Below are 17,427 nucleotides of genomic sequence, written 5' to 3'. Positions count from 1 at the left end.
TCAGGGTTTGGTTATACCAGGAAAATGGGATGTGCCTGGAATTCAATTGTTTTCCATACCATGGAAAGGGAGGAAGCTGATCAGAGGGACAGCTATACTGCAGAGTGACCACAGGGGGTCAGTCACACAAGGAAGATAGTGGACAGCTAAGGACAGGGCTCACCATCTTGCCGGCCACCGGTCCAGGTACATGGCCCTCCAACCTCAAACCTTCCCTGGTGGCCCTCGGCTGTAGTGATGGATGAGGTGGGTGGAGGGAAAGCCCCACGAGCCCCACCGCCATGGCCCCTCCCCAGACCACCACCAGCCCTATACTCCCTGAGGAAACACAGCCTGCCTCCCCCAGCATTGCTGGACCATCCAATTTGTCCACCCCCCACCCCCAGCCAGCCTGAGTGGTCCCTCTTCCCCATCCCAAGGTCCAGACAGTGTTGTGCAGCCCCCCATCCCTGCTCCCTGATTTGGGATTAGCGAGTGCCAATGGAACCAGCCTGGGCACACACCTCTCATGCTGATCCAGGACCAAGGAGCTATGGCAGGGCTAGACTGCACAGGTCTCCCCACCCAAACCTCCCCTACCCTGGACCAGCCTGGCCCCCCCAGGGAGAAGCCAGCAGGCAGGGTGTGCAGCCCCCTCCTGCCCTAGGGACAAGCTGGCAGGTGGCATATGCAGTCCCCACCACCCTAGGCAACCTCCAGGGAGAAGCTGGTGGTCACCTTCACCCTCTGTCCTGAGTCCCTCACTTCCTGACCTGAGCTCCCCCTCCTCCTAACCCTCACTCCTGAGCCCCTCCTCACCACCAAATCCCCCGCCCCTTGCTCTGAGCCGCTCCTTAACTCCCCACCCTAACTCCTGCACCCCACATTCCCAGCCTCCTGCTCTGAACCCCCCCCCCCCACATCCTCAAAGCCCTACCCTCACTCCTGCACCCCCCCCCCCCCACACCGGCCCCCTGCTCTGAAGGAGCTAGGAAACGCTCGGTAAGTCTTCTAGTAGCCTATATTTAGCAATAATGTTTAATCTTTCTGTCAAATGATCCATAGCCAGACAGCTTGATCTGTGTGTGAAGGATTCTGGTAACTTGTTATTTCATCTTAATTGTAGCCTCTTAGTTGTCAATCAGGATTTTCCAGCTGCAAATTCAGCATCAGGAGGCCCTGATCCTTAGTGCCAAGGGTCAAACAGAGCCTGGCAGAGTTTCAGAAATCTAGTAACACAGGTGGAACACATGTGAGATTTAACAAGCCTGATGCTCAGTGGGGAGTTGATTTCTAATACATTTTCAGTGGCCACAATCAGGGACTGGTGGTAATTGGACCTGTGCCTTCGGTGACATGCCCTAGTTGATATTTCAATTACCTTAAAGAGGAAGTGGGAAGGCTGCATTGTTGGTAGGCAGCTCTCTCTAAATGTTCTATTATCCAACCTTTTTTTCCCCCCTCACTGCAACAATACATTCCCACGCCTTATTTTAAAGGATAACATCTGATACTTGCCTGTAATTATGCCATTTTTCTCTATAGGTTCCTGCCAGCTGACCTTGAGAGAGGTGTCCAGAATCTCAGTGAAACTCAGGTGTCCCACAGCTCCAGGCTCTGGCAATCAGAAAGGGAAATCTGTTAACAGGAGATCCCCATTTACTTTTGATGTGATTCATGCAGCAAGGTTAGCACTGAAGAAATAAAACACTGAGCCAGGGCCAGTGGAACCCAGCAGGAGACATCTGTGAGAACTGCAGGGGAGAGGGGGAATGCAAGGTGTTAAGAATCACTCTGGCTATCATCACAAATTATTTTATCCAGTCCTCATCCACACTGCGCAGAGAACCAAAGAGACTGGCAGCAGGAGATTGACACACAACTTGTTCTCTGTCTCTCTTCTTGGCCTAATCTCATTAGAACAATCAGGCTTGCTGGATCCTGAAAAGCAATTGCGTTTGCTGGTTTCCCTAAATTATCTCACACAGACTACAGCCTCTTCCTGTGCCTTTGCAGGGGCTGAGGTATCAGGTCTTGTATCTGCAGAAACAGCATTAGCAGAAATCCTATCTGGGCAGGGTCTTTTAACTTCGCAAATCAAGGTCAGTTTTATCCAATCAGCACTTGGATAAACTCTTGCAAAACATAAAAAATCTCCAGGAAAATGGTAACTATTCTCTGCAAAATGTATACAACTCTGTGAAACTTTAAAGGATTTTTATGGTGTAGCTCAAGAGCTCTTGAAATGTTCAGTTCCCTGGTGTGCAATGAAAGACTATAAAATGGAATGACTGTCAAGAATACACCATCCTCCCTCAATTTTGATCTTCAAGGAAGACAACCTGACTGATTTTTGATCCAACTTGCATTTCTCTCTTCAGTCGATGCACTGGAAAAGGGAGCTTTTGGCTTATTTTATATTCACTGTGCTTTTTGTTATCTGGATTCCTGCCCAAAAACGCTATCCTCCAGCTCTGCTGACACCAGTTGGCAATTTCTGGGCTGCACATTTGTATTTTATTTCCTCTTCCCTTTCGTGCAGTTTCTCATTGCCTTCCTGCTATGAAAAAAAAAGCTTGCCAATAGGCTGGCTATAGCCACATTTGCAATTGTGCTATCCCAGGTAGGGAAACCTCTGAAGTCATTCTCCAATAGCCAGTAGTCAAAGCATTATAGAAAGAACAGCTACTCCAGTATAAATCTTAGGAATATCTAACAATAGTAAGTATGCAGTATTCAGGAAGAAGTGATAATCGGTATTCCTAGTCTTGATTTCACTCAACCCACAGTGTTACAATCCTATTTTAATTTTGTTGTACAATTGTGAAAAGATGGAACCAGCTAAATTAAGCCATCAAAGGCTGTGTTCACCTAGGATGTCAATTCATGTTTGATCTGCCATTGATTAGTAAACAAATTCTTTTGCAGAATCACCAAGCATTGTTCTAAAGAAAGGCAGAATGTAACCAACTGTTAGCAGAAGTCTGGAAGGTTTATATTCTCTTCGGATTTAAAGTTTGCATCTTCTTTCACCATGCAGATGTATCCAGTGAAATATGAAAGGGAAATTCACACATACAGACCAAGCTCAAGAACCCAAAGCCAGAAGCCACACCCAGGATGTGGTAGTGTGTCCTCTGAAGTCACAGACTGTACAAATATCCTAATGCTGGCTCTCCTTTTGAGCCATTGCAATACCAAAGAAATTATTTTCTGAAGAGTCTTTTAAAAAATCATACCACCTATTCAGTATTTGCCAAATACAATAACTGTTTCTCTTTCCTCCTTGTCTTCCAGCTTTAATGCTTCAGTAAACACATACAAAGTTAAATTATTGGCTCAGATTCCTGGTGGTTATAATTCTGTTTCAGTGATCTGCTAACATTTAAAAGTTCTAGCAGCAGGTAATCTGCTCTTTGAGCACAGAGATATCACACTTTCTAGCACCCAGGGGAGATGGACTATGAAGGAGAAAATCTTTGGATAAGTAGATATGTTTCTTTTATGTCCTTTCAACACTTTCTCACGGACAATTGGTCCAGCATTTGAAAACTTACTTCTTGAACTCTTATGCTGCCCGTAACAAGGCTCTTTTTTGCAGGAACAATGACTAGCCTAACCAAAGGTTATTAAAACAAAACACTATTTCAAAAACCACCAGATAACCTGGATACATTAAGCAATTTTTTCTAACTTACTTTTATATTTTGGGTTGTCAGAACAGCATTCAGTGAGGGAAAGGGGATTAAAAGCACTGCCCAGAGCTAAGATTAGAGAAGACAGACGATTGTGTAAACCTCCTTCAGATAGCTTTGCGACTGCAATTTAATCTTGACCTGCAGTAACTCCTCCTGGCCCCTGCAGGCATATCAATCCTAAACCTCTCTTGAGCGGACACTTCCACATGAACCAAATTGGGCTAAAATGTGTGAGGTTTTGAGATGCAGCGAATAATCTCTGTACTGAACTTCCAGACTCATTCTCAATCCTTGGTGCAGATTTGAGCTGGATTTGGCAGACAGGCTCAGAATAATGATCTCACCTTTCAAATACTTGAATAAAAAAAAATGCATAAAACATATCTAGCATGCAAATAAGCAATTACATTTTCAATGTGCTTCCAGGCAATGATCATATCTGATGTCTAAATTTAGGCTCCTAAATCCATATTTGGGTATGTAAATATTTAAATTTATAGCGGCCTGATTTTCATTGACTTCAGTGTGTGCTACAGATGAAAATCAGATCTCTTTCTTTTATCTGACTAAATATGGATTTAGGAACCTTGTCTTCGGAAGCCAGGTTTGAAAATTTTGACCATCACTTTTAGCAGAACCATTTTCAGGCACTGCCGGAGAATGCTGGCTGGACTTTGCTATACTCACTGTCTTCATGAGTGCACAACAGCTGTGGTGGGCTTCGTGGTCCATCCCCTGGGGTAGTGAAACAAAGCACTGATGTGTAATAAGCAGTGAATTTCTTCAAGTTGGTAATGCAGCCACTGTGAACTCCATGAAAATCAGGAGCAATGGTGACCACAGTCACAGATTCTGGGTCAGCCACTGGCCATGCCAGGAGCTGGAAGAGAGAAAATGTAAATACAGATTAACGCTCATTAAAAGTTGTTTCTACTCACAATACTTGCAAACGCTATCATTATGCAACGTGAAACAATGCTGCTTCTGAGTTCACTAGATGAGCTTGTATGTTAAGATCAACTCACGACAGAAAATAACAAGCATGTTTTAAAAATAAATGGCCATAGTTTTTCCAAGTTGGGGGCCAAATGTTAGGTTCCTCTATCCATATTTAAGTACGTAAAGCGAGCTATTTTTCAGACTCATAGACTTTAAGGTCAGAAGAGACCACCATGATCATTTAGTGTGACCTTCTGCAGATTACTGGTCACAGAACAACATCCACCAACTCCTGTACTAGACCCATAAACTCTGGGTGTATGTCTACACTTGCTCCCTATCCTGAGATAGGGATGCAAATGTAGTGTACCGAAATTGCTAATGAAGCGCAGGATTTAAATATCTCACCCTTAATTAGCATAATCACGTCCAGGCGCCATTTTGAAATAGTGGTATTTCGAAATAAAATGCCCCGTGTAGCAGCGTTATTTCAAGAGAAAACCCTTCTCTCGAAATAACTGTTACTCCTTATTTTATTTAAATATTTAAATCCCGCGCTTCATTAGCAATTTCGGTACACTACATTTGCATCCCTATCTCGAGATAAGGAGCAAGTGTAGACGTACCCTGGCTGAGTTACTGAAGTTCTTAAATCATGTTTCGTGTTACAGAGAATTCACCATTTACACTAGTTTAAACCTGCAAGTGACCCATACCCCATGCTGCAGAGAAAGGTGAACCCGGCTGCCCAGGGTCTCTGCCAATCTAATCGATAGGAAAATTCCTTCCTGACCCTAAGTAGGGCAATCAGTTAGACTCTGAGCATATGGGCAAGAACCACCAGGCAGATACCTCTGAAAGAATTCTCTGTAGTAACTCAGAGCCCTCCCCATCTTGTGTCCTGTCTCTGGCCGCAGGGGATTTTTGCCACTGGCAGTCACCCGTGGGCTTCATGCCATCATAGGCAGTCCCATCATACTATCCCTTCCATAAATTTGCCAAGCTTACTCTTGAAGTTGGTGAGGTTTTTTGCCTCACTGCTCTGCTTGGGAGGCTGTTCCACAATTTCACTCTTCTGATGGTTGGAAACATTTGCTAATTTTGAGCCTAAACTTCTTAATGGCCAATTTTCTTATGCCCACATAAGCACTCAATGCAAATAACTCTTCTCCCACCCAGATATTTATCACTCTGATGTATTTGTAGGGAGCAGTTATATCTCCCCTCAGCCTTCTTTTGGTTTGGTTAAACAAGCCAAGCTCTTTGAGTGTCTTCTCATAAGGTAGGTTTCCCATTCTTTGGATTATCCTACTTGCCCTTCTAGGCCCCTCTTCTAGCTTGAATTCTTCTTTTTTAAACATGCGAGATCAGAATTGCACATGGTATTCCAGATGGGGGCTCACCAGTGCCTTGTATAATGATACTAATATGTCTTTGTCTCTACTGGATATATCTCACCTAATGCATGCTAGGACTTCATTAGCCCTTTTCACATAGGTACGCAGCACTTGTGACCACCATTTGACCTCTCTGAATGTTTGGGTACTCAGCTCTTTCTAAAATGAGGACACTTATAGTCAAGTGCCTTTGGGCACATCTGCACTACAGAGTTATTTTGCAATAACTCACATTATTTTTAAACAACAAGGTGAGTATCCACACAGCAAGCACGTTATTTTGAAATGATTTTGAAATAATGGGCTTCTTATTCTGAAATAAACCCTCATTTCATGAGGAATAATGTCTCTTTTGAAATAGTTATTTCCAAATAGGGTGAGTGTGGACAGCACAGTTGTGCTTATTTTGAAATAATTGGCCTCCAGGGCTTCTCACAGCTGCCTTGGTGGCCACTCTGTCCACACCCCTCAAAACTCTATAGTTTCCCTTCTCCTGTAGCCTTTAAAGATACAAGCAGAAGGGAAAGGGCTTGTGCCATGACACAGGCTCTGCTCGCATCATGCCATACAACAACACCGGCCTCGGCATTCCCTGCTGCCATGAACGACCCCAGTGCTCCCTCCAACCCCCCCACATCTGCAAGCACACCAGCAGCCACCTCAGAAGCTCCTGTCTATGGGCGGAAGAGGGCCCCATCCTGGACTGGTGCAGAGATTGTGGATCTCATAGAGGTCTGGGGTGAGGAGTTGAATCTCCAGGATCTTTGCACGAGGTGTAAGAATGCAGACAATTACAGCTGGATGGCTGCAAGCCTGGCCCAGAAGGGGCACACTCACACCCAGGAGCAGGTGCGGATTAAAATAAAAGAAATGTGCGCCAGTGGCCATCCTCCAGCATCTGCTCCCCTCCAAGTCCCTCCAGCATTCACTCCCACCCATCTCCTGGCTTCTCCTCCTAGCTCTCCCCTGGGGCCACCGAGAGCTGCGCACATGAGGTGGTGAGGCCTCTTAGGCAACCGAAGTATCCCAAAATGCCCGAGGCAGGCGCCAGTCCAAGCCCCATCCCTGAGCCCCTCTGTCCCCCTCCTTCTCCCTCTCCACAACTGGGTTCTTTCACCAGTCCCTTCCCAGTTATATATTTCACCAATAAAAATCACTGAGTTAATTGTTCCAAAACAAAAAGTCTGGTTTATTTTATCTGCAGGGGAGTGGGGAAAGGAGGTGTGGGGGAGGAAAAGCACGGTGGAGCAATGCAGAGGCCCCTTTTGGGGAAGCCTCACAGCAGACCTTAGCTGAAACTCTCCCTCAAGGCCTTCCAGATGTGCACAGCCCCCAGATGGGCTTGCCTATGGCAGCCGTGTGTGGCTGTTCAAAAGCCCTGGCAAGCTGCTCTGCCTCTGCCCCCCACTCTGGTAGGAAAATCTCCCTTTTATTCTCACACAAATTGTGGAGAATACAGCAGGTTGCCACCACCTGGGGGATGTTTCAGTCGCCAAGGCTGAGGCGGGTAAGGATGCACCAGAATCTCCCTTTGAGGTGGCCAAAGGCACCCTCCACAACAATGCAGCACCCGCTGAGCCTGGTGTTGTACTGTTCTTTGGTGGGGTCCAGGTAGACCATGAAGGGCTTCATTAGCCACAGGAGCAAGGGGTAGGCTGCATCACCCATGATGCAGATGGGCATGTCCATGTCCCTGATGATGCGGTCGGGGGAAAAAGTGCCAGTGTGAATCCTCTGGAAAAGGCTTGAGTTCTAGTATATGTGGATGTCATGCGCCTTCCCCAACCACCCAACGTTAATGTCTGTGAAGCAGTCCTGGTGATCCACGAGGGTCTGCAGGACCATGGAAAAGTATGCCTTCCTATTTATATAGTCAGAGGCCCAGTGGCTGGGGACCAGGATGGGGATGGGGATATGGGTGTCTCCTCCTCCCCCGCAGTTGGGGAAGCCTATGGAGGCAAAGCCAGCAACGATGGGGTCAACATCGCCCAGGGCGATGACCTTCCACAGCAGGATGACATTGATAGCTCTCACCACCTGTAAAAACATAGGAAAACAGATTCACAGGGTTGCAGGAGCCCTTGGGAGGTCCCTGAGCCCCAGTCCCTTCCCACAGCAGGAACAACCCCAACTACCCCATCCCCAGCAGGGCTTTGTGAAGCTGGGACTGCAAAACCCCTTGGGATGGACATTCCACCCCCCACACCCTTAGGGAAGCTATTGCAGTAGTTCACAACCCTCCTGGGACACTAGCAAGAGAGTCATACCTCCATGAGCACGGCCCCGACGGTCAGTCTCCTGATGCTGAACAGGTTCCTGATGGAGCGGCAGCTGTCTGGCATGGCAAGCTTCCAGAGGGTGATTCTGACTCACTTCTGGAGGGGATGGCAGGTTGTATGTGGATGTTCCATCACCAGAGGGCAGGTGCAAGCCACTCAGAGTTCCATGAAGGTGTCCTTCTGCATGCAGAAGTTCTGGAGCCACTGCTGGTCGTTCCACCGCTCCAAAATGATCTGGTCCCACCAGTTGCCAGAAGTGGCAGCGCATGGCATGCTGGGCAGAATGGAGGGAACTATGGGGTGGGAGGAGCACCCGGGCCGGGGTGAGAATGTGCCCCAGTCTAAGCTGGCCATCTTGGTCCTGCAGTGCCATGAGGATGCCCTGCATTAATTATATTAATTGCACCAGGAAGTGCAGCAGGAGGTCTTGAGACTGATACTACTGTGCAGTAGGTCCAGCTCCATGGTAGGAGTGCTGTAGCATCCATAAGGGTAACCAGAAAATGCGGTGTAATGTTTGCTCTCCATCAAGGAGGGTGGCAATAGAGAAGGGTCTGAGATATGGCTGAAGAGGGGAGCCTTTAAGCACAAGTCTCTGATAGCTTCAGGCAGCGGCTCCAGGAGGTGATTGCTCTCCTGATGCCCTGACGAGGGGGACTTTAAATGTGATTCAGCCTCCAATCAGTGTGGACAGGCTATTTCAATATAGATCTGTGCTATTTCAATGGGGATTTGTAGTGTGAACATATTATTTCAAAATAGTTATTTCGAAATAATTTATTTTGAAATAACCTTGTAGTGTAGCCCTAGAGATTTGTTTAAGAAAAGATCTATAAAGTGCCAGCGAAAGACCTAATGGTTGGAACCTTGACTATATGATGTGGTGGATGTAAATGTGGCAGAAACATTGTGCCCATGCCCAACAATTCAGAATTCCCATGAGAAACAAGAACTATAAAACTGATGCAATCTAGTGGAATTTAAAAGAAATCCAAGCAAATAGGGTTTTGACAGTTTCAATAAAGCTGTTGATAGTTGTAGCAGGCTTTTAGTCATTTTATACAGTTGCTAAGGAATGTGCAGCTTACAGAATAAATAGCTATGCAACGAAAGTCTTCAACATCGCTGGACTGAGAGTTGGAATTAAGTATGTTAAGTGCTTCTGATCGAAACAAAAAAGCAAATGTAAAATATGGGAAACTGGAAAAAAATGTAGGGTGAAATCCTGATCACAGTAAAGTGAGAGGGAATTTTGCCTTAGTGTAGATAGAAATAAAGTGGTTAATTTTCCAAAAGCATAAAGGCCCTTTATGTACCGGGTTCCTATTGACTGGACAAATTATTCTCTAATTTATTTATGCCTTTAAAAATCTCAGATTTAGCATCAAAAGAATTAGGATTTGGAACTGATCGAATGTTCCTGTCCTCTAACTGAGAACTAACATAGTCAGCAGATATATGTTAGCAGTGGCGCAACTCATTTAATTTAACATAAGCTTCCTTCTGATGTAAGACACTGTCACTGATGATATACAGCAGGGCTCCAGAGAAGCACAGAATTCCCCAATCTGACACCAATGAAGTTACATAACAAGAAATTTAAAATGCCTTGATCCAAACTTTGTTTGACTTACCTTGTATCCCTGATTGATACCATTGATAAATTGCTGTGGTGGAGGAGTCCATAGGAACTGGATTGTCGTGGAGTTCACGGCTACAGCTTGTACATTCTGAGGTGGTGCTGTGGGCACTGTTAAAAGTCATCAGGGAAAACAGATTAAAGGTGGAGGAATGATGGGAGGAGAAGAAAAGGTGAATTTAGAAGCCTTTAGCTACCATTCAAGTTTCACAGGAAATAACAACAGTGCTGAGAAAAGGGATGTGTGATTTATGATTTTGGTGCCCAGCAGCGACTTAAAGAGAAAGGTAATTGGGTAATTTCTCATTTTCTATTGGAGATTCCTTTAATGGGTAAAGGGAAGGGATGAAATAGTTCTTGTGGCTTATTATTCCATTGATGAGCTTCTTCTAGAAACTTGAGACAGAACCTTCGGTGATGATAGGTGAATACATCTCTTTCAATTATCCATGGCTATAAGGGCAAATCAATGGTTTCACCAAGAAATTCCTTAAATCCTTTAAAATCAAACAGGCCCTCTCAGCAGACAGACAAAGATACATTGTAAACATATAGGAATGCTAATTGAGGAATCATATTATGGTGACTGCATCTGTTTATCGTTTACTGTTCTGAAACAGAATCTCCCGTGGCATATATATTATCCCCCGGAATAAAGGATTTTTTTTCTCATTTTCTTTTTCCATCCTATTATGATATTCTTCATACAGTGCATACATATTCAACCAAGATGTGCCAAACCCTCTGAAAGTCAGAAAAAATAATATGTATTAGAAATAATATGTTTTCAGAGAACTATCCATTGGTGGCCATGTTTATTTATATTCCTTAAAGGGAGGAAATTCCCATCAGTGTTTCTGAAGCTTTAAAAGTACTATTTTCAATACATTCAAATGAGTATTTTTTAATGAAAATTAAAACTGAGTCTGGGAAATATTCCTAATTCTCATGAAGTCCAATGAAAGTTGTGACTGCTCCCTGCCTTTCAAAATCAGAGCATAAGCTTTTAAAACTTCAAATTCACTAAGTGGAAATAAAAGCATTAGTGGAAAACGACCCATCCCAAACTAATAAAACTCAGTTGACCATAAGGGAGCAGATCCTCGGCAGGTACACATAGTCCCAGCTGCATAGAAGCCAGAAGAGCTATGATAAATTTATGGTAGCCGCGGATCTCCTCCAATGAACCTTACAAAAGAAAAACATGGTATAAAGCAAGAATTTGGGGAAAGACATTATAAACTACTCAATCATGCATCACTCTTCTGTTTAGTCTAAAAAAACTCCCTGATAAATTTCTGTAACATGTTTGTTACTTTTTTCTCCTTCTATATGCACCATAAAAATATGTTATTACTCATTAACCAGAATACTATGTCCTTAAACTGACTTCTAATGTCATTACTCATGGATTATACATAATCAGCAAGTTCAGTCACAATGTATGCAGAGGTGCTCTAAATTACCTTGGGAAGTAGAATATTAGAATCCTCAGTATACATTATAAGGCTTACAATGTTATCTCTGCTATATGAAGTTCTTATGGCTTAGAGATTCATGTGAATATTTTGATAGCATTACAATTGTATAATACATTGCTTAGGAAATATTATCCCACATAAACAAACCTCTTCTTATCAAAGATCTGTGTATTTGTGATCTGTGTATAGTCCTATTCATAGCTTCCCTGTGTAGTGTTTTGTATATTTGATGGTTCACATTAGAAAAGCTTTTTTTTATTAAAATCCCTACTTTCCTGTATATTTCTTTATTATTTTTATAACAATATATTTGTCAGAGATTTCCTATTATAGGAGAGAAGTGTTTTAAACATATTTTATGCTTAGTTTGATATTAGAAAGCTATGATCAGCGCTCTCTCTCACTACACACGCACACACAATTTTTCTCTCTAAAATTCCATCACTTGTTTCTTTAAATTAGAAATACTACAAGGAATAAGTCTGTTGTTCACACAGTACAATGAATACATGCAAAGATGATTGAATATCATTATGCAGGATATATGATAGTTAAATATCAAGCCATTCCTAATAGTACATACCTACAAAAGCTGTTGTAAAATATTTTCTATACCCTGCACATTGCCTTCCTAGGGTATGTCTACACTACAAAGTTAATTCGAACTAACAGACGTTAGTAGTTCGAATTAACAGACGTTAGTTCGAATTAACTTTGATAGGCGCCACACATACAAACCGCTAGTTCGAACTTAATTCGAACTATCAGAGCGCTTAATTCGAACTAGGTAAACCTCATTCTACGAGGACTAACGCCTAGTTCAAATTAAGTAGTTCGAATTAAGGGCTGTGTAGCCACTTAATTCAAACTAGTGGGAGGCTAGCCCTCCCCAGCTTTCCCTGGTGGCCACTCTGGGCACCACCAGGGAAACTCTTCTGCCCCCCTCCCGGCCCCGGACCCCTTAAAGGGGCATGGTCTGGCTACAGTGTCCATGCCAGGTGCAAGCCTGCCAGCACCCAGCCAGCAGACCCTGCACCTGGCACGTCACGAACCAGCCACCCGCTGCCACCCAGCCCTCCGCCTCTTCCCGGGACCAGGCTGGCGGCTCCCAGGAGCCTGCCCGAGGCTGTAAGAGGCGGGCGCCCGCCTGGTCTAGTGCGGAGATCGTGGACCTCATCCACGACCTCCGCACTAGGCACAGGAAAGTGGCTGTCTAGGGCAGGATAGCTGCCAGCCTGGCCACCCAGGAGCAGGTTTGCATGAAAATCAAGGTGGTCCAGTGAGACCCCCGACCCTGAGCCCTGAGCTTAGAACGGCCGTACTGGGTCAGACCAAAGGTCCATTTAGCCCAGTAGCCTGTCTGCTGACAGCGGCCAACACCAGCTACCCCGGAGGGGATGGACCGAAGACAATAACCAAGCCATTTGTCTCATGCCATCCATCTCCAGCCTTCCAAAACAGAGGCCAGGGACACCATTTCTATCCCCTGGCTAATAGCACAGTTGGGAAGTTTTCCTAATGTCCACCTAAATCTCCCTTGCTGCAATTTAAGCCCATTGCTTCTTGTCCTATCATCAGATGCCAAGGAGAACATTTTTTCTCCCTTCTCCTTATAACACCCGTTTAGCTACTTGACCCAGTACCATCTAGACCAGCGGTGGCCAACCCGAGGCTTGCGAGCCACATGCAGCTCACAAAGAAAAAAATTATAGCTCCTGACGGAACCAGGACGGAACACGGGGACCGCTCAGGTCAGCCACTGTCACGGCCGGGCCGCTGTGAGCCGCATGAGTGCTCACAGCTTGCGCCATTCCACTCACGGCCCACAGCGCACTACGTCATATCCTGCATGTGCAGGCCGGGTCACACACAGCCTCCCAGCTTGCACGTGCTAGCAGCCGGCCGCTGAGCTCAGGCAGCAGCTTCGGGACCCGGGCATAAGGTTGGGGAAGAGAGATGCCTGGCTTTGGAGAAGGGAAGAGGGTTTGGGGGAGAGCGGGTGCGCATGGCGTCCCGGATGCGGTGCAGCAGCTCTAGCTCCGGGATCTGAGCATAAGGTTGAGGGGAAAAGGATTGGGTTACAGCAGGGAGGGGAGGTGTCTGACGCTGGGGAAGGGGAAGGGAGGGAAGGGGAGAGGGATTGGGTTGTGCACGGCATCCCGGCCAGCTCATGCTCAAAGCCGGCCGTTCAGCGCACGTGCCTCAGTGCCTGGAGGGAGACGCACGGCTGTAACGGCGGTGGCGGCCCCAGGACTTGAGAATTAGGTTAGAGAGGGGGGAAAGGGATTGGGTTGGGTTGGGTTGGGTTGGGTTGGGTTGGGGTGTGTGCCTGGCTTTGGGGAAGGGGAGGAGAGAGAAATTGGGTTAGGGGGATGTGCCTGTCTTTGAGGAAAGGGAGGAGAGGGGGATCAGGTTGGAGTGTGTATACCTACCTCTGGGGAAGGGGAGGAGAGGGGTATTGGGTTGGGGAGGGTGTGTGCCTGCCTTTGGGGAGGGGAGGTGGACTGGGTTAGAGCAGGCTGCTCTTCCCCTCCCCTAAACAGCTGGTGCGCTTCCTGAAATTCCCAGTCTCTCACTCTGCCGGGGACTTCCTTCCCCCCGATGCCTGCCTGCGCAGGGTGTGTGTGCGTAGGAGTCCCAGGACTGCATGCCAACTTCTCAGGAAGCACGCGGCTGTCTTGGGGAGCAGAGGAAAAGCGTGCACTTCCTGAGAAGTTGGCAGGCAGTCCTGGGACTCCTACACACACATACCCTGTGCAGACAGGCAGGTATCAGTGGGGGGCAGGGGGAAAAGGAAGTCCCCAGCGGAGTGGCAGACCAGAAATTTCAGGAAGCGCACCAGTTGTTTAGGGGAGGGGAAGAACAGGAAGTGCATGGGCTGAGACCTAGGATCCCCAGGTACTGGCCCCAGCTGTCTCTGTCCCCTCCACCTGGCCAGACCCTCCCACCACAAGTACCCTGCCCCAGCACCCTGTCCGCTGCCCCCTCCATCACAATTAGGGCCACATTAGTGAGGCTTGGGGGTTTTGGAGGGGTTGGTTTTTTTGCATCTCACTTGTGTGGCCTTGACTGGTTTTTCTCTGGGTTAGTGACCCCTGACTCAAAACAGGTTCCCCGCTGAAACATTTTGTGTTTGACATAATATTGTATTTAAAAATGAAGCTTGGTCAACAAGCCTCCAATTAGGGCTAAGCCCCCATGTGGCTGCAGCATCTTAATGCTCCTGCACCCCCCGGACCCGAAATGTGAGTCTGTCATACACTGGAACCCCCTGTCCTGAGCCGCACACCCCCAAACTTCTGCACCCACAGCCTCAGTCTTCTGCCACAACACTCCTGCACCATCCACACACTTCAATCTGTGTCCTTAGCCCATCATATTCCCAGCCTCCCTGCCCTGAGCCCCTCCTGTACCCCAGCACAAATTCCTGCACCCTCACAGCCATAAGCCTGTGGCTTGCTCAGCATCCCAATCCTCCACCTGACCCCAACACTCTCCAGCCTGGAGCCTCCTCCCTGAGCCAGCATCCTCTTCTCTACTTCCTCCTGCACCCAAATTCCCTCCTAGAGCTTGCACCTCTCACCCTTTCCCAGTGCTTTTTTGTGAGCCATATTAGCAGTGGAGACAGCGTGAAGAGCCAGGGCAAAGTTATTGAGAGGAAAAAAAAAAGGAGGGCCGCTAAGACCCAGGGACGTTCCCTCCCCCCCGGGTCTTCGAGGCCCTGCCTTTTTTGTTTTTTCTCAACAACTTTTCCCCAGCTCTTCACGCTGTCTCCACTGCTATTGTCTGGAATGGGTTGGCCACTCCTGGTCGAGACCATCTCTGAAAGATGTCTATTTAACCTGCTCTTAAATATCTCCAAAGATGGAGATTCCACAACCTCCTTAGGCAACTTTCCACTGTTTAAACACCCTGACAAGAAGTTTTTCCCAATGTCCAGCCTAAACCTCTCTTGCTGCAGTTTAAGCCCATTGCTTCTTGTCCTATCCCCAGAGGCCAAGGAGAACAATTTCCCCCCCTTCTCCCTGTGATACCCTTTTAGATAACTGAAAATTGCTATCATGTCCCCTCTCAGTGTTCTCTTTTCCAAACTAAACAAACCTAATTCTTCCAGCCTTTCCTCATAGTTCATCTTTTCTAGACCTTTAATTATTTTCGTTGCTCTTCTCTGGACCTTCTCCAATTTCTCAACATCTGTCATGTTTGTATACTGAAGATATCACATTGGAGTACAGTGCCAAACTTTGTATGACATCTTTGAGTCATCCTTGAATTTTCAGAGCAAAGTTGGTATGACAGAACCAACCTCAGTATTCCTCCCAATAAAGTTCATTTGACTGAAAATGTATCAGAACTCACCTGCTTGAATTTTACGTTAACATGCAGCATTCTAAAATGACTCTTAGCAGAAAACTTCACAGGGCACAACAGATAAAAGCCATTGAATGGGGCTGGCCAATATGGAGTTGGAAGTAAGAAGAAACTAAGGATAAGCATGCGTTCATGTCTCTAGCTATGTGTGAATAGGCATTTAAATCTCACACAGATTCAGACAAACAGTTTTAAATATAAATCTTCAACAAAGGTCTGCAAAAAGGTCCCAAGCTCCTGACCTTCAGGATGACAACTTTCACATCTCAATAAGGCAGGCTCACAGATTTTTTCTGAATCTGGATTTGGTTGTTCTTTTCATGCAGTGGTTTCAGGTGCTAAGCTACACAGGCCCAGTGGGGCTCTGAAAAGAGTTTTGCCTCAAGAGCACATAATTCTTATTGTGCATCAGCTGATAAGGGAATGAAGCATTTTCTCCTTAAGCACCTGGCCTGAGATCTAGGGCTGTAATTCCGTGTCCCTTTTGTGTAGGGGCATAAAGGGGAAGTGAGCTCCTAACTCCCTCACATCCTGATACAACATAAAGCAGCAGTTCACAATTTGACCACAGACAACCAGTTGCTCTAAGCAGATTCCCCTCAGGACATGAATAAGGCGCTGCAAGTCCCTTGTTCTGTGTTTCAACAACTTGGCCTAAAGGAATAACAGGGAAAAATCTATTTTTTAACTAACAAAGAATCCAACACTTGGTGAGGATATTCTGGATTCAAGGAGAGCAGCTATAGTTTTTCCTCGGGACTATTTTCTACACACAGAAAGCAGCCCTACTGGCAAGTTTTCAATTAAAAGGGTTTGACATTTCCTTTGTGACTCCCTTCATATTGCTAAAAAGGAAACACCTTCAGGCCTGGTGTACGCTGGGAGTTTAGGTCAAATTAAGTCATATTAGATACATTTTCTAAACAACGAGTCCACATCCCCAAACCCGCTCTGTTGACTTTAAAGGGCATTACAGTTAATTTCTGTACTTCTGCCTTCATGAGAAGTAATCGCTAAATTCAACCTTGCACAGTAGATTCTGTGATAGTGCAGTCAAAGGAAAACTGACTTTCTTGGCCTCTGGAAGTGTCCCACAATGCCCTGCGGTGACCGCTCTGGCTATAGCTTTTCAACTCTACTGCTCACCAGGCGAACAGAAAAAAGCCCAGGGAAAATTTGAATTTCATTTCCTGTGTGGCCAGCATGGCAAGCAGACCTCAGAGCAGGCAGCACACCTGACCATGAGTTTAAGTTCCATGAGCTCCATGAGTTCCCAGGTTTGCAAACAAGCACCAGCATGGAGCTTACTGCTGTGTGGAGAGGAATCTGTTCTCGCAGAACTATAAACCAGCAAAAGGAATGCAGGTATCTATGCCAAGATTGCAAAGCACATGAAGAAGAAAGCATACACCAGGGATACCAGCAGTGCCAGTGAAAATAAAAGAGCTGAAGCAGTCATACTAAAAGACAAAGGAGGCAAACAGATGATCTGGAGCATTGCTGCAAACATTCCACTTCTACAAGCACATGATCCTTTGGGGGGACATGACCAGTTTCCTTAGCCAGTCCGTGGATTACTCCCAAGACACTCAAGCAGAGTGGAGGGCAGCATGGTAAGAGGAGAATGAGAAGGAGGAGGGGAAT

At 46.0% G+C, this 17,427-nt stretch overlaps 1 protein-coding gene across 10 annotated transcripts in view; it reads right to left on the bottom strand.

The window, feature by feature from the left end:
- SDK1 (sidekick cell adhesion molecule 1) overlaps positions 1–17,427 on the bottom strand; it is an 844,750-nt gene that overhangs the window by 159,433 nt on the left and 667,890 nt on the right. For all 10 annotated transcript variants that reach the window (XM_089769286.1, XM_075899625.2, XM_089769291.1 and 7 more), the window contains 3 exons: positions 9,927–10,042; positions 4,365–4,557; positions 1,498–1,596 (listed from right to left, as the gene is read on the bottom strand). In XM_089769286.1, the coding sequence (XP_089625412.1) occupies positions 1,498–1,596; positions 4,365–4,557; positions 9,927–10,042 (408 nt within the window). The remainder of the gene's footprint in view (positions 1–1,497; positions 1,597–4,364; positions 4,558–9,926; positions 10,043–17,427) is intronic.

The sequence above is a fragment of the Pelodiscus sinensis genome, chromosome 15 (genome assembly GCF_052426305.1).
Source record: "Pelodiscus sinensis isolate ZL-2025 chromosome 15, ASM5242630v1, whole genome shotgun sequence".
Taxonomy (NCBI): domain Eukaryota; kingdom Metazoa; phylum Chordata; order Testudines; family Trionychidae; genus Pelodiscus; species Pelodiscus sinensis.
This window is presented reverse-complemented; position numbering and strand designations above follow the sequence as displayed.